This window comes from Crassostrea angulata, chromosome 2 (assembly GCF_025612915.1).
Source record: "Crassostrea angulata isolate pt1a10 chromosome 2, ASM2561291v2, whole genome shotgun sequence".
In the NCBI taxonomy this organism is placed as follows: domain Eukaryota; kingdom Metazoa; phylum Mollusca; class Bivalvia; order Ostreida; family Ostreidae; genus Magallana; species Magallana angulata.
In genome coordinates, this window is record NC_069112.1 from 31,493,702 (window position 1) to 31,517,295 (window position 23,594).

A 23,594-nucleotide genomic window follows, 5' to 3' on the forward strand; every position below is an offset into this window, starting at 1 on the left:
TTCACAGATAGGAAACAGCTGTAACTTGCTCTCATTTGGATGAATGCTCACATTTATTTTATTCACTATATTTACGGTAATTTCCAGGAATGTTTTTTAAAGGGGGCGTGGCAACACCATTCAAAAAATCTTCGCAAGCAAAAAGAAAAAGAAATTCTCAAAATCAGGAAAATTCTAATCTGGGTGAAGAATTGGGAGTTCGTAGTATGCCTTTAGCTCTTTAGCTGCTCAATAGTGTCTTTATTTTCACTTCCATTTATTACATGCTCCCAGGGGATCTATTTTCCTTATATGATCAGCAAATTTTTTTTTATAGGCTAGGTAATTTTTTTTTTTTTATACGAGGGATAAGTCAATTTTTTATGTAAGTTTAAGAAAAATGTCTCCTGCAAGAAAAGAGGAAATAAACTGTAATGTACATTATGTTAAAATCTTTATTATTCAACAATTAACATTTTATCCGAGATAAATTCTATATATAAACAGATAACAAAATCTTATGAATTATGAATAATGAAAATTTACTGGAAAAAATAGGCGTGTTTACTTTATTATGCATTCAAATTCATTTACTTTACCTCGCTACTTTTATTTTTATTGTTTTATCATAATTCATTATTTTATCACATGCTGCGCTCGCCCCAACGGTAGCACCGTAATACATATTTTTTTTTAGAGAGATTTGATATTCCATTATGAAGATTGTGCATGGGTTCAAACGGTCTAAGGGCGATACGACTATAGAAAATATTAGATCGGGTTCGACCTTCAGAAAAACTAACTCGTCTCGAGTTTCCTCGGTGAAAGAAGAAGCAGTTGTGACTTGTGGGGGAAAATTACACATACGAAGATTTGTCCATGGTGTGCAGTAAGAAGTCTGTGGGGGACACCATCAGCGTCAAACTCAGATCGCCATGTCGCTGTTATGTGACGAGAACTCTGTTGTATTATTAAGGCAGTATGTTAAGAAGTTAACGGAATTCTTATCCTTGTATACCTGGATCATAGACGCTTATGTGTCTGTAAGTAGCATATTAACAGGTGTTTGTAAAGTTGTAAGCGAGTTTTGCTTTCGAGTTTATATTCATATCTATAGTGCGTTGTGAGACCGAGAGTTGAGTTGCCGTGTTTTTAGCCACCGGGACTTCTTCATTTCTACAGTATACATGTTCATCTCTTTGGAATACTTGTGTGTTATTCCTGTGTTGAGACTTGAATGATGAGCTTCAGAGCACTTGTACCATAGTCTAACTTTATGTCATACATATAGTGCACATGTGGACCAGCATATCCTAATATTTTTGAAAGAAACTTAAAGCTGAACACCATTTGTAAATAGGCACAGTCACACAGGTACCTGGTATGTAAACCCTTCGATTTCATTACACCCAATTGTACACCTGAAACTCGAGGTCGATGTGTGGTATTCCTTTTGTTGTCTTTGTAAAACTTGATAACTTCATCGCAACCGAGTAACAAGGCGAGGTAGGATATAAGCCCACACAGGTGAGACCTCTACAGCAAAATACTTTAAACTTATAAGAGGTCTCCAGCTTATATACGGTCTCACTAAAAAGCACCTGGGAGCGCCCGAGAGCGCCGGGGATTACAAAATAGCGCCCGAGAAGCAAATATAGTCGCCCGGGATCTTAGATTCTTCTCAGATTGGTCTTAAAAACTTTTATTGTTAACATGTATGTATACACTAGAATAAAAATCTGTGGAGTTTTAATAATGCAGCAAACAAGAAAGACAACTCCAAAATAAATACTTGTCTGTGAAAGTCATTATATTACACAGTAGATACTAGTAATAAGGAAATGAAGTCAATTGATATCTATATGATTTTTTCCACTTAAAGCATCATAATATGTAAGTTTATGTTTAAGTTGTTTATAAATTCAATGTGCGTAAAATCGCGTGTCATAATCCAATTATTCACCTGACAGGTAGCGGTATCACAGCTGAGTCTGTTAGTTACCTGTGGTGCGGACTAGCAGGGTACAGGATAAAGAAATACACGAACTGTCATATAACTTCCCCTCTGCACTGTCTCATATAGCATGTCACTATATTTCAAATATTAACTGTCAACCTTGTTAGCTATAAAATTGTCAAATTTATCCCCATTGTTAATGTACGAGGATGTGTTGTCAGTTTGTTAATTTTCCAAATTTTTTCATATTAAATAATCAAGTTCACAGAAACAAAAACATTTCCTAATTGCAAATCATTCGATCAATTACGTTATCAAATTATTGACAGCAGAATGCCTGCTCTTAAGAGGCGTAAAATGAACTTAAGGCTTCTTCGAAAGCCACTTTATGTTGCCCGTGCGGAATATGCAGAAAAGATTGCCAATTGTAATGATTATATCTTTGTGTAAATGACAAAGATAACTAAACAATGAAAATCAAGGGTTTTATAACAAAGTAACAAGTTTCAATTGGGTACAAAACATGGCGTCATAATGCTCAAAGGGGTTGATATTAAGTACTGACTGTGTATGGAATATACATGGTCTCCACATGACTGCTGTTAGCCACTGATTTCCTTACAAATTAGGAGGAGGTAAGATAAATGATTCTATTGTGCATTGTTGTAGGACTTCTTTACTAAGGATCACTGGAGTGGCCTGCCTTTGTCATGGAAGGATTGTCTAACAGACACCAAACCCCCAGAGTTGGTGTGGTTACTGACCCAAGACAGGTAAGTGATGATAGAGAGAAATAAGTGACAACTAAGGGAATATAACATTAGGGGAATTAGACTGTAGAGGAGTTGACATATATTGTTTAGCGGTCATTTTAAAGCACTACTGGCACGTGACCAATTCTTTTCAAGAACCATTTCTCACCAGTGCATTGTTGTGTCATTTTTGTATATAATTTGATATGTTAATCAAATGATAACCATGCACTGGCCAGATATGCGCCTTGGCGAGAATTGGTCGCATGCCGGTATAGGTATTTAAGCAGACACTGAGGCCATGACTCAAGACTCGGTGTTAAACATTCACTATTTGGTCTTGCAATTTGGGAAAAATATGTATACAAAGGGTTTCTTGACTTTGGTGGTTAAAACAACAAAAATAGTAACTGGATGTTGCATCAGGACAATTCCAGAGATAGAAAAGTATTCTGAACCATGGGTGTTGGGGTAGAAAGTTATTGCTAATAATAATCAATTTAATTGGCCAGTGTATAATTATTATATTAATTGTCAAAGGAACTCTAACTCCCAGTAAACTACTCATTATTAAACTCGTTTTGTCGGCCCACCTCTCATGACCATGACATAAATTATTTTGCTTTCCTGAGAACTGTGAAGTCGTGTGATTTTTAAATTGTCACTTAAAGGTCCTTCAGGTTCATGTTTAGAGTACAGTGATGTACTCAATTATTGACCAAGGACAAAGTTTTCTGTTACAAATATCATGGTCAAACTTGTCTAATCAGTATATTATGAATCAGCTTTCCTGAAAAGTCTAGCCAAAGCTGCATAGACAATGGAAAATTTTGAGAGTGCCAAAACTGGATTTCTACAGGAGAACATAAAATTGAAGATTTGTATGAACAATCAATTTTTGAAATAACCTTTAAAATGCTAAACACTTATATTTGAGTACATCAAACAAACCATTTTTTCATATGGGCCTTCAAGATTTATTGTTATATCTTTGTTATTATGAACAATTATATTGTAAGGTTGTAATTAGAAATTGCAAACTGTTAGTGTTAAATGTGAATTAATGATCGTATCCTTGGTATTTTTTTGTAATTTTTGTTAGCCTGCCATCCAAGGTGTACCCCCTCTCTCTGCTGGCTTTCAAGCAATGCACTCAGACTTTTTCATTGCCAAGGTCACAAGAAGAGGTAAAAGTTCATGACCTGTTACAGTTATCTTCAGCCAGGGGGAAAAGTAAGAAATGTATAGAATTGTACAATATTACTATAATTGCACTGTAACTGTACACCAACTTTTATTCACTTTGAGAAATTAAAATTTTTGCAAGGTTCTTGACAGCCTTGTCATTGCAAATATTTCCTCAAGTCCTCAGTTGTCTCTAATACATATATTTTCCTAATAGCTTACAACTTTGATCTTTAAAATTATTCATAGCGAACCAGTTTATCTCAGTTTATCACAAAATACTGTAAACATACGACATTTGGCTGTGTATTCTATTTAGCACTTTTGGCGAAATGCAGCTTCATCAAATCAAGTACGTCGCTAAATGCCATACGTATATGTATAAACATTGTCACAATTAGGAATATGCTAATTCAAATCCATGCCAACTTGCTCAAAAACTTAATTCCCCCAAGTATCGTACACGCCAAAAATACTATGTTTACAGTAGTTGGTTTGAAAAAAGTGGGTTTAAAGTATTCAGCCATATCGAGAAGTAGCAAATCTGTTTTTTATTTAAAATCAATCTTGTTTACAGAATCAGGAAATGACCATATTCCAAGCTCTCATAAAGCCTCGGAGTCAAACCAAGGTTATACAGAATATTTAAGGAAGCACGTGAAGCCCAAAAAACTTCATGAAATCAATCATCTTGGAAAGGTGGGACATTTTTTAAAACTGTAACCATACTCATTCATGTTTACACAAACACATAATGAAGTCTTCCTTTTTTCAAGAATTAACTTTATTTTCACATAGTTTAAAGCATTCATATTGTAAATTTCGATCAATTGGTGATTGTGATATGCCCTAAATTAGTAGAACACTAATAAAGCAATTATATTCACATTCTTCATATTTTTTGCTTGTGAAGTGTGTTGAAGCTACAGCAGTTATAACTCTTTAACACACACAGGGTACTCAAAGGTTAAAGTGATGAGAATAATTGTGACGTCACAAGCGTTGGATGCTGTAGACTGCAACATTACTCAATTTGTATTCACACGCCGCTGCAGTTATGAGACTGTATATTTAAAGAAAAATAATGATTCATTGCTTAAATATTCACAGAGTAATGTACATTATAGACATTTTAATATAACTTCAGACGTTGAGAGCCCTGAGAGATGTGTGTGATTGTCAGAACATTGTGGATGTTGGAGCAGGTCAAGGTCATTTGTCGAGGTATTTGACCTTTCAGCATGGGTTCAAGGTCACCACCGTTGAAGCTGAGGGATGCCATGCCCCCAAAGCCCAGAAATATGACAGGTCAGTTAAAGATTACAAGAGCAGATACAGAGGTTTATTATATTTTTCCTTGGGATTAATAGAATCATTCATTATTACGAGTGTGGGATAGTTACATTCCACCGAGGGGACAAGATTCATGGTATAGGACGAGGCTTTGCCGAGTCCTAGACCGTGAATCTTGGCCCCGAGGTGGAATTTCACTATCCCACACGAGTATATAATGAATGATTATTTTTCTCATCGGCCCTACGTTGGTCCAACATGTTGGGCCTACGTTGGTCCAACATGTTGGGCCTACGTTGGTCCAACATGTTGGACCAACGTAGGGCCGATGAGCAAAATTACATTGGCCCAACGTAGCCTGCCAACATTGGTCCAACTTAATGAACAACTGAGGGTCAACGTTGGGCCAACGTAAAGATTACGAGGAAAATTACATCGGCCCAACGTCCTCTGTCAGCGTTGGTCCATTAAACAGGTGAGGGCTAACGTAGTGACAACGATCAAACTTTCAATAGCTAAACGTAGCATGTCGGCACTTATTCAATGTAATCCCAATTTAAATTCAACACTCTTGTTCAATTAATTCCTGTTTGCTGTTTGGCTATTAAGATGCAGGAGTTCAAATATTCTATGCAACGAAAACATAGTATACAGATTTTATTTTTTCTTAGTAAAAATTTACAATACATTTAAACACTTTTTAGAATAGAGCCTCCGTCTAAAAAGAATCTCTAGCATATTTCTTTGTCTATGTAAATTCCTTAGTAACAATCGAACTGTAGGGTCTGATCACTGTCCGGGTCACTGGCTTCAGCATGTTCAGTGGCTTGGGTTACCTCCTTGCTTTTTTTCTTTCTTCCTTTTTTTCCCTTCATCTTCACGGTCTTTGAAAAACGGAACCCGTCCTTCCCTATCTCTACATTTGTTGCAGAGGCACACAGTCTTTTTTTTCTTACTGCGGCTGAAAATGTAAATTTTAGTTGTTATTTTTATTGTGCAATATGAATTAACGTTATCTGTTATACTGTAAAGGAATGCATAATATGATTATGAATGCTTCTATATTTTTTTAATTTAACTCATTGACAATTCAAACATTATATAATATAAAGAAACATTGCACAAGCATTCGATTTCTTGAAAGAAAACTATTACTTACATAAGTTAATATTATAAATTATCATGTACTTACTTTTTGTAGCATATATATCCCCAATCTTCTAATGTATAATTCGTAGAGTAGAAAAAAACACTATTTTCTATAGGTGTACACGCACAACGGTTGCAATATATTCGAAATAAAACGTGGCAGTTTTGACCATCCTGGTTATATCAGATGACCGATATCCAAAGAAACTGGCCAGTCCCATACTGTGAGTAGCACTGACCTAGATACTTGGGCAGTAAAGGAGCTCCGTCTGCCTCTTAATTTCGACACTTTAAGATTCGTTATGCAATAGGCGCTCAAGCTACACGTGTACATACAGCTCATCAGAATTATTTAAACAATAAATATCCCTCAACAGAGCAACAATGGCCAACATCTATGACCCAACAGTTTTAAATAGTTAAGCCCAATACAATTTACAATGCTCCACTAAATTTCTCAAAAAATAAAAAATTCATTGTCGGGTTAAAAAACTAACAACGAACCAACGTTGGGCCAACGTTTGACAGTTTAAAACTTTATATATTAATAACATATATTAACTATTTTTCAACCCAAATTACTGAGATCTATATGCATACAATGTATCATGATGATGTTTTGTATTCCAAAGTAAGAGATATAGATTAAACTCAACTAGTTATACATACAAACTTTTTAATTAACATTTTCATGTGTTAAAACATAATTAAGACACTATATATTCCTTATAATTGCAATCAAAATTAACAGAGCAAATCACATTATTTACTCACCTATACCTTGTGTTTATGTTATCTGTTTGTTTGTTTTAACTCTGTCATAATTCGTAGCATGTAAAAATAATGACCCAAAGTTGGCCCAACTCCGCATTACCATCAATTAAATGAGATCAGATGTTTTACCTACGTTGGCCCACCCATGGCCCAACAATGTTACGCCAACAAACACTTAGTTAGAATTCATGGCATGTTAAGATATTGGCCCAACGTCGGGCCAACTGCGCATCACCAACAAATATAGATCATATGTTTTACTTTTGTTGGCCCAACGTTGGCTCAACATTGTTACACCAACAAACACTTAGTCGAAATTCATGGCATGTTATTATGTTGGCCCAACGTTGGGCCAACTGCGCATTACCAACAAATATAGATCATATGTTTTATTTATGTTGGCCCAACGTTGGCTCAACATTGTTACACCAACAAACACTTAGTCGAAATTCATGGCATGGTAAGATGTTGGCCCAACGTTGGGCCAACTGTGCATTACCAACAAATAGAGATCACATGTTTTACTTATGTTGGCCCAACGTTGGCCCGACGTTGTCATGCCAACAAAGCAATCAATGTGCTATGAAAGATGTGTTATAATGTTGGCCCAACGTTGGGCCAACATTGTGTGCCCAACGCCAACCATCGACCAACGGTACAACCAATTACCAACGTTGGCCCAACGTAGTCATGCTATCTGGGCAACAGTTTTTTAATCAAAAATATGATAAATTGTAATTAATTAAGAAACACAATTATTTAATGGATAATCTCAATGCACCATTTTGCATTTCCCTACAGCAGACAACGTTTGTTTACGTTTTAAAACGGCGTAGTAATACACAGTGTAAGACAGAAAAATCTCACACTGCTGTCTCACACCGGACAAACCGATCTCACACCGGTGATAATGCAAAAAAGCTTTGTTTTCAGGGGAAGAGGAGTGAGAGATGTTAATGTTAATTTTCTGAACATGTTATACGTATAAAAAGTTTAAATTTTGAAATGTTTGGAACAGCCTGACTCCCTCTCCTTGAATCGCTCTCTAGATCAAGAATGGATTATACCATTATTACCAACTGGTCAGTAGAGGTCAGTTTTAATGCATACACTGAACTTTCAACAGTCATTCTATGCATGTACAAAATAGTTAATTATAGATATAATGATAAAGGTATGTTTCAATTTTCAAAATTTTGCTAGATAATATATATTCTACATTTATGCATACAGTGCTAAATGATAATTCTATTATTTTCAATTTTAGGGATGCTCAAAGACAAATAAGAAAGGTGAATATATACTCCCATTTAGAAATCTATTTTTATTAAATTTAATTGGAAAAGAGATAGTTAATCAAACATTTGTTATCATTAGGTAAAAGAGCAGAGAGGATCTGAAAATCAAAGTGAGGCTGACCTCCCGAATCATGTGACATGTTACATCACAGCAGACACAACAGAAGGAAAATTCCTTGACATCATCCAGAGGTCATTTGACCGAACTGCGTGTTCTACATGCAGTAACCGTGACTCAGATCCAAGGGATAGTAAATCAACAACACCACAGTCAAAGTCAAAGATAAGTGATGCATCTTCAGACTTGAAACAGAAGGATGATGGGACAACATGTCATTTCAATTGTATAGACTCGGGTAAGAAAGCCAGATTAATGTGTGATACATCGTGTATAGAGACCTCCTGTAGTAAATGCTCAGTGAATCCATGTGATAAGTGTCCAAGTATTGTCTGTGATAAGTGCAAACAGAACTTGTGTTCTTCATTTTGTCAAAAGTGCCAAAGCTCATCTTTGAACATATCCACTGCACAAGACCACCAAATACTGAAAGAAAACTGTTGTGAAACCTTGATTCTAGACCAACATACTGAGAAAGCTGAGAACTGTTTACTAGGAATTGACCAAAAAGATGAATTAAGGGTAGAAAATTGTGAAAAATATAATGTAAGTGATAAAACTGGTAAAACAAATGAAGGAAAGGAAAGTAGTATTGCAGACCGAGAGTTGTCTTTCCTTGGCTTTAGTAAGAGCACCAGACTACACTTCCTGTTGACCGGTCTCCATGCTTGTGGTGACCTGACTCCCACAATGCTCAGAGTGTTCACTTCCTGTCCAGACATACAGGGTTTAGCATCTGTTGGCTGTTGCTATATGAAGTTGTCTACAGCAAAGTAAGGACTCTTTTTAAAATTGTTTTACTTGTACACTACTTTGCACAGAAAATGAATATCCTTAAAAATTTAATGTAACTCTCAGACTCTGATACATTCCTTTGCTAAATAACTTTTTACATGTACTGTGAAAATGTTTCATGCATTAAATGTATATATTTTACATGTATGAAACATTAAGTAAATCTACAACAATGCTATTGTTTACAGGCATCTGGGGACGGAGCCTGCGGGATATCCAATGAGTGAGTTTGTACAACAGCTGCCACATTCTGCTCTCAGCTATGAAGCTAGAGAAATGGCCTGTCATTTTGCTGACTCTTACATTCAAAGATTAAAAGGTACATGTAATATACTATAAAAAAACCCACCCTATTCATTTAATTTTCGTACACAAAATTTTTCAATTTAGCAAAGGCAAAAAAGTAGTATAAATGCTTTCGACAAGTTACGAATGTGTAAAATAACTGTATATTACTGATAAGCTGTCTTTTCATTTAAGACATCGTGCAATGCATATGAAATATACTTCCTATACATGCACACTACAATGTGTTGTAACTGTGTCTATTTTTATCACACAGATAATCCCCCTGCCCTGAAACTTCACTGTTACAGGGCAGCCCTACAGTGGGTTGTTCTCCAGCTACAGTCCGACTTTGTGACTGGAGCCCAGAAATTGTCCATCAGGAAGGCTGAGAATCTCTCTTTCCCTCAGTGAGTTGTTTTTTAATTTTTACATTTGTAATTCTGTTTTATTTGAATCTATAGAATAGTGAAAACGCTCATTTCTTTGTGAACTTTTTAATGATGTCACAATAATTACTGCATCGGCTTATCGTTTGGAGGTTGCGTAGTAAAATTGTTTCTCCCCCCCCCCCCACTACAAAAAACTATTAAATATGAGGAGTACCATGTATACATGTATAGCAATTTTGATTTCACCAGAATATTGAATTGGTCGGTACGTGATCAAATCTATTTTTAGCATGTGGCAACCAACTTATATTTGTATATAGCAATTCATCCATCAAACAATAAGCTCACTCAGTTATCATTGTTATGTCAAAAATATGACTTCTTGTCAAAATGTCTTTACAGAAATGATTGATTTTGCTTTTTTAGCTCACCTGAGCCGAAGGCTCAAGTGAGCTTTTCTGATCACAATTTGTCCGTTGTCTGTCGTCGTTGTCGTCGTCGTTGTTGTCGTTGTTGTCGTTGTTGTAAACTTTTCACATTTTTATCTTCTTCTCAAGAACCACTGGGCAGATTTCAACCAAAGGCACAAAGCACCACTAGGTGAAGGGGATTCAAGTTTGTTCAAATGAAGTGCCACACCCTTTTTAAAGGGGAGATAATTGAGAATTATTGAAAATTTGTTGGTATTTTTCAAAAATCTTCTTCTCAAAAACTGTTCAGCCGGAAATACTTAAACTTGTGTGGAGGCATCATTAGGTAGTGTAGATTCAAGTTTGTTCAAATCATGGTCCCCGGGGGTAGGGAGGGGCCACAAGAGGGGGATCAAGTTTTACATAGGAATATATAGAGAAATATCTTTAAGAATCTTCTTCTCAAAAACTATCAGGCCAGAAAAGCTCAAATTAAAATGGGAGCATCCTCAGGTAGTGTAGATTCAAGTTTGTACAAATCATGGTTCCCGGGGGTAGGGTGGGGCCACAATTGGGGGATCAAGTTTTACATAGGAATATATAGAGAAATTTTTTAAAAATCTTCTTCTCAAAAACTATTAGGCCAGGAAAGCTCAACTTTGAGTGGAAGCATCCTCAGATAGTGTAGATTCAAGTTTGTTCAAATCATGGTCCCTGGGGGTAGGTCGGGGCCACAATGGGGGATACATTTTTATATATAGAGAAAATCTTTAAAAGTCTTCTTCTCAAAACTATTAGGCCAGGAAAGCCCTAATTTGAGTGGAGGCATCCCCAGATCATATAGATTCAAGTTTGTTTAAATAATAGTCCAGGGGTAGGGTGAGGCCACAATGGGGGATGAATTTTTATCCTCGAGTAGTGTAAATTCAAGTTTGCAAAATCACAGTCCCTAGTGGTAGGGCGAGACCGTGATGGCGGTTTGAATTTTACTTAGGAATATATAGAGAAAATCTTTAAAAATATTCTGGGAGTGTTTTCGGTCCAAAACTCAGTACTTAGTGTGAAAGCACTGGTTATGAGATTAAAGGTAGATTTAAGTTTGATTAAACCATGATTCCCTAGAGAATAGTGGGGCCACGAAATGGGGGGGGGGGGGGTATATAAGAATAGAGAAAAATCTTCTTACAGGTACAACAACAAAAGGGGCTTGGTATTTACCAAAAAATAAGAGGTGGATAAAAATTGGCAGATTTTCATTTTTTTAGCAAGATCTACTGTACTCAGTTGTCAAGATATTTTGATACTGTAATGCTAATTTGATCAGAATTAAGGCAATTGTTGCTCAGGTGAGCGATGTGGCCCCTGGGCCTCTTGTTTTTTTTTTAAAGAAAAGACTTTTTTGCTTTTCTATTGATTCATATAACTTTGCGAATGTAAATATAACTAAATCATTACTAACAGATTTTTCTATTCCCAGATATGCAAGTCAAGGACTAAAACGATTGGGATTTAGTAGTGAGATACCAGACGACATTTTGGAGGGAGCTTCCTGTTTCCTTGAGCAATGGAGGCAGGTGGTGATCTTCTACAGCCTCCGACTCTCCGTGAGTCCTGTTGTGGAATCACTGATTTTGTTGGACAGGCAACTTTATCTTTATGAACAAGGTCTGTTTTTAAGTAATTATATTGTTGATTAAAATGCTGACTTGTCACTTATATTGACACATTTTTGTGTAGTATTTTCAGAGTTACACTTTAGTGTTGTTTTATAAATAATAATAATATTTAATAATAAATAAAATAATATTTAATAATAAATTTCTATGTTGATTTTATTGCAAATGCATACTAGTCAAAGTGTTAATTGTTACAATAACGATACTTCCATTGCAATGTATTGCTAAACAATGTTGGAAATAAGTATTTTGATATAACAGAGACATATGAAGTACATTTGTGTATTTTCTGAATTAAGATTATATTTGATGAAGTGAAAGAGTGTATATGTATATCTTACAATATTATTGAACAGACATGCACAATTTGATACTATGTTTAAATATGATGTAAAGTGTTTTGTTTTTATATTGCAGATGTTTCCTCTTATCTCGTGCCGATTTTCGATCCAATGACATCTCCTAGGAATTTTGTATTATTGGCAAGGAAATAAAGTTTTGTTTATATGCACACTTGCTATGTTTATATAATTTATTTCAGAAATATTAGGAAGCATGCACACACAGTAAATGGAAAGAAATGACTTATTTACATTTATAGTACATTTATAGTTTGCCATCAGACTGCACAAATAGAATACATAAACACATCTTTAAAAAAATGTTGTAATATCAATATACTCCCTAATATAAAAGAAAATGTTTGATGCTTTCTAACTAAGATTCTGGAGGTCATTTGCCGTGTGCCCACCTTTGTCTCTTTACACTGGTTTCATATATCAATACTAGTTGTGTAACGTATTTAATGTAATTACTTCATTTACAGATATTAATAATACATTGTACGTACTGTTGTTTCATTAATTTTTGTGGGTATCAATTTTCGTGGATTTTCTGAAGATCACAGTTTCAAGGATATGTAATTTGGTGGCCTATGATCCTATCATTACAAAATTTTAGTTGAAATTGAACTTCAATGAACATTTAATTTCGTGGATCAACTTAACAACGAAATCCACAAAAATTGGTATTCAACGAATATTGATGAAAGCACAGTATTTCCGTCAGTTCGATTTTCAAGCCATGGAATTGACAGATGCATATGCTTGTTGCTCTTCAAGTACAATTAAAAAATGCTCAAACTCTTTTTACATGAATTCTAAATATAGTATAGCTTATTCAGAGACAAGAGCATAAAACTGTTTAAACATAACAAATATCATTTTTCAATTTCAATCAACCCTTCTTAGTTAAAAAAAGAATGATTTTAACAAAATTGTGCATTGTATGACTTTTAATCTGGGTTTAGTAAATGGGAGTGGGACATTATACTAAAGCAGTATTCAAGATTACCGATCTCATTATTAATTCATCTATCTTAAATAAAAGTGACAGTGAAATATCAGTATTTATCATTCTCAAGTTATAATATGGAGTCAAAATTATTGAACACTTCAAAATACCTTATTGGTTCCTTGGCACGCCATTGATCTTGTTTATGAACGTAATATATTTATCTATTCCTGGTTTGATTTGGCCTATTAATATTGACAAATTTACTGATTTTGGTTGTAACGCATCATTTGATTCGCTGAACAAAATCATTTATATCGCATAATATAACTTGCCTACTCCACAATACGACGCGCGTCCGATAGTATTGATCCGTTGCATTAAAATTTTGGACAAATTGATAAACGTTATTTTTTTTCTCAAGTAATGCTCTTTTTCTGGCTTTAGATAAAACATAAAATTGTACGGAATATATTTAATTTCTAATATCGTTACATCAGTAAAACAAAAAGAAGTCGGTTAACCTATTTAAAACCGCTTTATTGTTTATAATAAATAAATTGCTCCTAATTGTTATATCGTATAACATTGTAAGAATTAAATTCATTCTGTTTAAAAAGAAATTGGGTTTTGCAGATATTCGACTGGGTTATATTATACTCAAGTAACCGTAAAGGCCATGAAGGCTTTCATTTTGTTAAAAATCTAATAAAAGTAAAATTACCAATATGTCAACAACTTATGTCCAATTCTTACAGATACATGTATGAGTATATTTGTTACTCGTTTTAAGCGACACAGAATATATCGTCTATTACAAGATATAATTTGCAACGAAGATTGGATTCAAGTTGATAATATCTAATTATCCTTATAAAGCAAGTTCCCCACCTGTACATTTCCTCTTCCTTTAGTACATCTAATGCGCTAATTTCCCTTTTGAAAAACCAAAGAGAGCGTTTACTGTAACATGTTTATTAACGATAAACAACATATGAAAGACTTTATACAGTTTTATAAGAAAGGTGAATACACTATTTGTATAATATTATTATCCATTATAATATATGTTATAGTAATGATCATTGTTAAATACAGTACATGTACAAGTTTATCAGCAAGCAGCAGAAATATCTTATGTACATGAGGATATCTTAGAGACAGTAAGTGATCAGACTACTTCAAATAACAAAGAAGTCCAGGAATTTGTCCTATTCCAACATCTGTTCCATTGTTGGAGTACTTACTCTTATAAAATTTGAATTTATGGTCTTTATACTCAACACATTCAGAATAATTTCCTCGGTATGATTTAGATCCGTTCATCTTTACCCATACTGTATATCTCTCGTTTGGATTTACTTTACATGGTTTGTCGAAATTAACTTGAAACATTTTGCAAGATTCCGTAATCTTCTTTGGTAGCATGTGTACCAGAACAATATCAGATAAAGAAATGATTTTTATCTCCACATCATAACTGTATTGATTATTTGAATTTCCATATAGCAGAATACCACATAAGGAAACAGGTTTGTTTACTTCGAATTCTATAGCATCCACGCTGCCAGCATATCCCCAACTGCATACAGTGGGATCGGATTGAGATCTCAAAATGTGTACATCTCTTTTACGTACAGTCGATTTGAAAACGGTATTTTGATTAGTTTTTCCAACTATAACTTGAGAAATATGAACTTTTTCATCGGGAGTCAATATTTCATCTGATGCCATATCCTTCCAAAAGGTTTCTAGAGACATGGTTGGAAATCGTACCTCGAAAATAGTATTTGCTAGCATTTTTCGAATATCTGTCAAATTTGGATTCTCTTTCCCTTCCTTAACACATTTATGTTTGGCCCAGCGTATTAATGACTGGTATATGAAATTTTCCTCAAGAGGTAATTCATCTGATTCAACGAGTGATAGCAAGATTTCTCTTTTAAGATCAAGGAAACTATCAGACTCGAATACTCTGCTAGCAACATACCCAGTGACAAAAATGAAGTCTTTGCATTTCGTTAACAAATCAGCCATGTTAAACATCCTGGCATTTTCCATGATAACACAGACGTTGTCCGCTGCAATTTTTGACTCTAGAAAAGATTGGCAAATTCCAACTAGTTCAGTAACGGCGTATTTCTCAGCAGCATAAAGTGTTGTTATAACAGTTGTATCATCGATTCCGTGGTCTTCAAAATACAAAAACCTAGAAAGTAAATCTTAAAGTAATATGATATAGTTTACAAAAAAATTAAAAAAAAAACCAAAGTATTCATTTTAATTAATTAAAAACTAGGATCCTTTTTGTTTTGATATATACCTTTTTGATTAATTTAAATGCAAAAAATTCCCAGTCAACAGTATTGCTTCAAGCCTCAGTCACAACTAGTCGTACGTAAGGATTTGTCCAACCGAATAAGCTGTTCGTTTAGACAGATAAGTAATTTGTTCAGACGAATTAGGGTTTATTTGGTAAAAGATAATTTTGTTTGCCAGGGCTCCCACGTTTTATTGACATGCAAAATTGTAATCGATTATGAAAATTAAGCTTGTATTGTCGCAGCAAAATATGTCAAATAATGTATAAATATCAGTGATAAATACGTGTATTAAATTAATGTGTATATAGCAATTTTTATTTGAACAAAAAGACGAAATTCCAGAAAAGGGGTGCTTGATAAAGAACCCCACGTTCATCTACATCATTGTCAGATCAAATAGTCTAAATTAACCGCCAACGAACTATTTTTATAAACAAATAACATATCCGTCAAAATAATTAGCTATTTTGTCATGATTCGTTCGTACAAATAACTTATCCATCCGAACTAATAGCTGATTCCCCCAACAAATAACTTACCCGTTTGAACATATTGCTAATTTGTTGAAACAACTCCTACTTCGTCTAATCAAATTATTTATCCGTCCTCACAAATTGCTTATTCGTCCAAACAGATCCTAATTCGTCCAAACAAATAACTTGTTCGTCCGAAGAAAAAACCTTATTTGTCCAAGAAAATAACTTATCCGATCGAAATATTTGCTAGTTTGTTCCAACAAATAACTTATCCATCTGAACATATAGCTAATTCGTTTAAATAATCAAAATTGGTTTGAACAAATAACTGATTCGTCCGAACAAATAACGAATTTGACCGAACAAATCCTTATTCGTCCAAACAAATCATTTATTCGCCGGAAGAAATCCGTATTTGTCTTAACAACAAATAAACTTTTATGATCGAAAAATGGCTTATTTTACTGAACAAATCCCAATTCGTCTGGAAAAATCATAATTTGTCCATACATAATCTATTTGTCTGAAGAATCCTTATTTGTTAAAAAAAACTTATCCGTCCGAAATGAAATAGCTTATTTGTCTGAAATTATCCCATTTAGTCTAATCATATTATTCGTCTGAACAAATAACGTATTCATCCGAACAAAAACTTATTCATGCAAACAAAATGGCTAATTCGTCGAGGAAATAAGATTTATTAATTTTTTTAGATGGCCCTTCCACGCTGCAGTAAAACATAGTTTATTTATAATTTTTCTTACTATTTTTTATACATCTTTTTTTGAAGAGGTGGGCTTTACGAATAATACGTGTCTGTATACCGTACGTTTACTGTGCGTGTACTGTGCGTTCAATTTATATGTTGATGGTGAGCAAAAGCGGCATTGAGGTCAAGATGTAACGTAAGGGACTAGTGAGATCTCCTTACGTCATTAGTTCATGTTATTATATACCGTTATCTAACGGGTTCCTTGAAATTTGGTTAGGCGCAAATGCCGTGTACTTTTTCAGATCTTGTAATGAAATCTTAGTGATTATTGGGCGTTTCCAACATCAACCATGCGTGCTTACAGAAGCATATATCCTTCCAAAATCGTAGTAAGCACTTGCATGTCTCACAAGGTTTTTATCAAAATCTACTTGCAGACCACCCGTAGGGGCATGTACGATTAATTGTAACTGGAGCTTCAAATGTGCTACATAAGACTATGAAAAATTGTTACATTTTTATCAGGGGGAAAAATTGCTGTCCTGTAAAAAAAAATATAGGAAATTCATTTAAAACAGATCGATAATAATGTAATTTATGATGATTTTCATTGTGTACCTCCTATTAGCTTTACCAACAAAATATATGGCTAAAAAAATGTAAAGACCTGTAGTTTTGAAATTTCTGACATTAGAAATGAAGCTCATATTTAATTAAAAACCATCGTAGCGCAATATCTTTAAAAAACTATTACACAGGTGACATCAAATGCATTATGGTGCCAACTTACTTTAAAAGAATATTAAATATTTCAGCTTCTATGTCTGGTACGGCTATGACGTCATTAGCTTCTGATAAACTTCCATAAAGCATTGCAGCAAACACTGAGCTTCTACTGGCTAGGACATACTTGTGTGCCTTCACCTCTTTTCCCGCTGTTCCGACTTTAAAAGTGACGTCACAGTATATTTGGTTGTTCAACATATATTCATTGCATCCAAGTACATTTTTTCCAGCCTGCCAATTTCCGTTGCTATTTTCACGTATCGCCATTTTGCTTTTAGAAAAAAAAATGTAAGTAGTGTGATTTTTCTTGACTGTTTTAATGTTTGCAAATGCAAGGTGAAAAGGAGATTAAAGCATTTACGAATATCAATAGATTTAAAAAAATGTCTATTCATCGACCTATCAAAGAAAAAATTGACCGGAAACCTTCATTAATGCGCGTAGCGCAATAAGGAAAAAGTTTTCCGGTCAATTTTTTCTTAGATACGTCGAATCAATAAAAAAATTATTATCTTCATTTCTTATCATTTAATAAAACATTTTCAAATCAAAAAATTGAAGTGTCATTGATTAAAAATGTGAATACTGTAAATGAAGCGGCACGCATGAATACAAAACAACAACAGCAACAATATTCAAAATGGATGCGCCTTCAGCTGATGCAGAGCTATTGAGCTGAATGTAACACACATGTAGATTTAACGAAAGGAAAATACATGCCATAGCTTGTGATATGACTCACTGTGCAGAAAAACTCGTATTAAATTTACTTTTCATGTGAGATCGCTGAAATATGCAACTGGACATAACCATCCAAGGAGAGGCGATCGACGACGAAAATAGTTGATATGTCGACAAAGAATAGTATGTATAAGCAACTTTTGTAAACGTTGTGGTGACTAGTGATGTACTTAAATCAGTAAATGGTATATCTGCCGCTTGGAATGCGCCATAGGAGTTAATGCATTACTCATAGCTTTGCTTTACGATGCTTATTCTGATGACCGATCATGTACGTGTGTAAATTTTACAAGTATTCCTTTTAAAGGAATGATCGGCATGAAATACCATTGGTCAGCTCTGTTTATATAATATACGCAACATGCAGTAAACTATATATAGCACCGTTTTATTGATTTTCAAAATGACAGGGCATGAAAACAATCGCAACTTCTCGGGCCTTTCCTGCCGGAAAAACACCTCGAATGTATTACCTAGACAATCCCCCTTTTTAAAAAAACTTGATATAAATACAACACATTTTACGATCTGTTGAGATGTAAGCTAGACTTTATTAAAGTAAATGATATACCCTAAAATATACCACAGAAGCGACTTATAAGGCTGTCTAGCCGATACTTATTTTAATGGGAAGCGACTCCATTTTGTATAAAATTCTAGCATCCGGTAATGTTAATACATTCGAAGTGTTTTTCCGAGCCTGCCGGAAAGGCCCGAGAAGTTGCGATTGGGGATGAATGAGCTTTACTTTTAGTAGGCGAATTATACTTCTGACTAATATTCCTACGCATATGTAAAATAAAAACGTGACTTAAATCATTACGAATGTTACTCTATAAATGTTTTATTTTCATGGTAAACAAATAAGATTACCGTTTTAGTAATCTACGTCTTATTCAAGATTTAAATAAGGTTGTCATTGCAAATTAAATAAAATAGTGCAAGGCGCAATGCGTGTGCAAATAGTTAAATTTGCCGGATGCCTCATATGGACACAATTGAAGCCGATCACAAAAATCAGCGTTATTAAATTTGAACAGCAGTGTTACTGTGAAAGTGCATAGACCTCTATGTTCGTTATAACTACTAGACTTTGACCCGTGCGTGCACGGGTTGACATTGCATATGATATCAGGCATTTACAAAATAGATACACCGAAACACCGTATATTGTTGACATTTGTATATGACCAAACTTCAAGCCTACAATAATGCTATAAATTTCAATGCACTCTGCCGTGTTGGATATAATCTAACTGTGTCTCAGGAAAGGCCTTCATCACAGTAAAATGCCTCCCATATACCCGTAATGTAGCAGAAAATTGCAGAATCGCTCCTAAACGATTTTGGAGAAAATTAATAAAGTTGCATTGAAAATAACAGTCAAATTGTTCACAACAAACCATTTTTAAGCTGTAAATACCTTTCTTCGAAAAGTTTAATTCTATAATCGCAGAAATGAACATATTTCAACAACGTTTTTTACACACCATGTTGACATTCGAAACTCTCGGGATTTTTTTTTTTTTTGTAAATGAGCTGTGTTAGAGTTATCTCCCGTATTTTCCTTGATGAACAGAAAAAAATTTCCAATGAAAATTAACACGCATTTGTTTTATCGTTTCCAAGTTTATCCATGCGAATGTGATATTGTGAAATCATAAATAATAAAGAGCCTCCCGCTAAAAGAGCCTCCAGTGATTTAGCGCGAATTTAATGCACATGCGCAAGATTGTAAAATCCAAAAAATTCAGATGATATCCGGAATTTTTTGAGGAATTTTAGTTGATTATTAATTAACGAAGCTTGATTGAGAAAAAATAAAAACAAATTGGTAATCTTCAAGTACCAATAATGTTTAAAATATATAAAACAAAAGACAGTACTCTTCCGATTTATCGGCATTAAAGCTAAAAAATTCGAGTCTATTATTTTAATATAGTAGTATAGATTCTGGAAAAGGAACAGCCAGCCTAGCAGTAATGTTGACTGATCTCAAGCAGACGAAGTCGTGAGAAGACGCTTAATTTTCTATTTCGTGAATCAAATAATATGTTTTGTATATCTTTGAAGGTTAAACTTTCAAGTTTTTATGTTTATAAAGTTATATTTTGTTTGCTGACAATAAAACAGACACAACTTTACATTTTGTTGACAGTGTTTATTTTGGAAATTGCCGTTCAATAAATAATGTTAGATCAGAACAGTTGAGAAAAGTAGATCCGGCAAAAAATTTATTGATGCAGGTATCAAAGAAATTTTTGGACCAATCAGAAGCACCAATATTTCATCAAACGAATAAATATTAAATGATTAATCTATTAAACTTACAAATTGCCGATGTAAAGTTAAGAAGGTAAAAAAAAAAGCTTAATCAATGCTTGTTTAGGTATAACCTTCTGGAATAGTTCGAACTTTAATCAGGTTTGAAAAAAAAGCTATCCTACTTACATTTATTGAACAAGTCTATTATCTATATTTAAAAAAAAAAAAAAAAAAAAAAAAAAAAACAGAACAAAGACAAAACGTATTAGAAATACAAACAAAAAAACCAACAATTAGGTTTAATACACGCACCGAGCGATGAAATATTTGTTTATCAGAATTATTACCCGTACAAGTATCCATATCTAAAGGACCATTCATAATTTAATACTTTCTTTAATTTGTTGAAATATGTGTTTTCGTTACATATTTTATCAGCATGAAATGTTATTTAAGCTGATGTTGTATACACACATGTATAAAGGGGTAAGACAAGATTTTAGTCACACTATATATATTTCACATTTGAAATCGAAAGTAAAACTGATTTCGCTCTGGCCAAAACACCTATTTTCAGAAAAGTCAAGATATGTTTAAGTTATAAAACATCAATTTGTATGTAACAAATAAATTCAAAGCGTACATATTAAAGACAAAAAATATATATTAAGATAGGCAAAATTGAAGTCCAATCACATACCTTTACCTTTGTGATCACGAACTTTCCTATCACGAATAAAAAATTGCTTGGTTTGTATGGTGGGTTACAGGCGTAATCATTTATAAAATGTTACGACATGCAAAGAATTAAAAAAGGACGGATGAAAGAACTATGTGACATTTTACTCCTGTGTTTCCATGGTTAATGTGTTGGTAAATGTTTAACAGAGAGAGAGAGAGAGAGAGAGAGAGAGAGAGAGAGAGAGAGAGAGAGAGAGAGAGAGATGAATTCAAGATCAAGAAAATTTCACCCAAAAAGAGGGGTCTGAAAAATAGTTTTGTTTGCGGGGGGATTTGGGGGTCCGACCACCTCCCGCTAGATCTACAAATATAGCTGCCCACTCTAGGTACAATGGGTTTTTGACATACGCTCTGAAGGAGAGTTAAAGATAGGTTATTACGTAATGACCTATATCACAATGCTACGTTCATGGCTTTTGTTTAAAAGAGACTTTGACAAACTGATCGCACATTAAACAATCCAATATACTTATCCATCGATTACAAAAGGAGTAATTATAGTTCCTTTACGAAAAAAAAATTAATATGGTACTAAATAACGAAATTCTACCAGAACGCTAAAGATCTAGAAATGACGTCGCTAGCGTGCGGCGACTATTCTTACCTCACGCTCTACAAAAAATATTATCTTTAGAAAAATTTATCACAATGCATTAAAATTTCAATTCTCCATTGAAATAGGTTGATATCACACAGCAAGAATTTTTGTCACTTTACGCCGATTTTTCATGATTTCATCGCATTTGTGACTTTTGGATGAACCGTCGTATCAGTTTATAAATGTTTTTGCTTTATTATCTCAATGTTAGAAAATACACTTTCCAGCTGATCTTTTGTTTTCTATCAATATTGTAACAATACTTTACACAACAACTTCAGTTGAGGATCCAAACATTTTCAAATCACATAGTTTCCGCATGGCTACAGTAATCAATGAAGCTGCACAGGGATTCTCCCAATTGCAAATTCAGTGTTTCATTTGTATTGTGACGTCATCTTTTTGCTTTGTTAATGCCATGGCTTGTTAGTTTCAACTGCCGATATTCAGCGAAATTTGTTGAGAATAGCTCGTTTGATGCGTAAAATTGATATTAGATTGTGGAATAAACATAAATGTCTCAAAGTATAAGCTATATGTGGGCTCTGGTCGAAAACGTGAAGAGGGTTAAGGAAGCCTAGCCCTCTGTCACGTTTACTTAACCCGCCTATATATCTTAATTCATATATTTCAAGACAGTAACTATGTTTTTATATTAATGACCCTTAATATGTGTTGTTATATATAATTATATATTTATTACTTAGATATGTCTGAATGTTTTAATAATACTATAAAGATCACCATTTCCACCTTTGTCAAATAAAAAATCGCCATTATCTGACAAATCTGAGAAATATGGCATACAAAAACAATTTTGATAAGACCCCTGAAATGAACCAGAAGGTAAAAGTTGTTTTTTTTTACCATTTGATGCCTTATAGCAACAGCTTTAATATGTAGTACAGAAAAAGAAACCCCTAGGGCAGAAGTTTTAAAAAATGTAAAAAAAAAAAAATGTGCAAAATTCATACATTTCAAGCAAAATCTCATTGAGTCCTTTGTTAAAAAAATATCAAACTCTGAGATGACCACTTAAAGCTGCTTGGTCCGATTTTATATCAAATTTTGTGCACGCTTTTAAATGATGGCTATGCTTAGTAAATGTATAATCATAGACATTGCAGTAGTTTTACCCATCAATTATGCCAAATTTCAATGAAGAGAAATACGTACAAAATCTGCTAACAAAACAAACGACATTAAAAGGTACCGCGTTATTTCGCCTTATGTTGAATTTCACCCCTGACGACGAGACGGTTAATGTTGTATTACGACATTGACATCGCTTTAAATAAAGGTCGAAATGATCAGACAAATTACAAATAAACATGTGTACGTTTTGTTCGCTAATATTTCCAAAGTCTGCTTTCTTTACAATCGATGCATAGCATGCGGGTTGAATAACCCCAATCATTCGGGGGACGAAACCAAGCGGTTTCCTTTTCTAAACATTCCCGTGATGCATTTTGGTTTGTTTTTTCGTTTGCCCAAAGAGAAATTATTTTTATTTACTTTTAATATTTCTAACTTTGAAAGGAGACTGATTCTGCTGGTGTAAATAGGAGAAAGTCCATAACTTTCTAAGATAAATG

The 23,594-nt window shown here is 34.0% G+C and overlaps 2 protein-coding genes across 3 annotated transcripts; one reads left to right on the plus strand and one right to left on the minus strand.

The window, feature by feature from the left end:
• The first annotated feature begins 767 nt into the window (after positions 1 to 767).
• On the plus strand, positions 768 to 12,579 carry LOC128173804 (methyltransferase-like protein 25B). The gene is made up of 11 exons (XM_052839466.1): positions 768 to 1,022; positions 2,606 to 2,709; positions 3,791 to 3,921; positions 4,451 to 4,572; positions 5,021 to 5,181; positions 8,357 to 8,381; positions 8,467 to 9,278; positions 9,489 to 9,619; positions 9,863 to 9,995; positions 11,865 to 12,052; positions 12,481 to 12,579. Exons 1-11 carry the CDS (start codon positions 915 to 917, stop codon positions 12,555 to 12,557), a joined length of 1,992 nt encoding a protein of 663 aa, XP_052695426.1. The 5' UTR covers positions 768 to 914; the 3' UTR covers positions 12,558 to 12,579.
• Positions 12,580 to 14,020: 1,441 nt separating this feature from the next.
• LOC128172294 (BTB/POZ domain-containing protein 6-like) lies at positions 14,021 to 21,430 on the minus strand. Of its 2 annotated transcripts, none has more exons than XM_052838089.1 (3): positions 21,367 to 21,430; positions 17,659 to 17,925; positions 14,021 to 15,565 (listed from the first exon to the last, which is right to left on the minus strand). In XM_052838089.1, the coding sequence occupies exons 2-3, from the start codon at positions 17,919 to 17,921 to the stop codon at positions 14,533 to 14,535; spliced, it is 1,296 nt and encodes a 431-aa protein (XP_052694049.1). In that variant the 5' UTR covers positions 17,922 to 17,925; positions 21,367 to 21,430; the 3' UTR covers positions 14,021 to 14,532. The 2 variants fall into 2 exon arrangements, with proteins under 2 accessions (XP_052694049.1, XP_052694048.1); XM_052838088.1 differs by having other exon boundaries at positions 14,023 to 15,565; positions 21,361 to 21,425.
• Between the last annotated feature and the right edge of the window lie 2,164 nt (positions 21,431 to 23,594).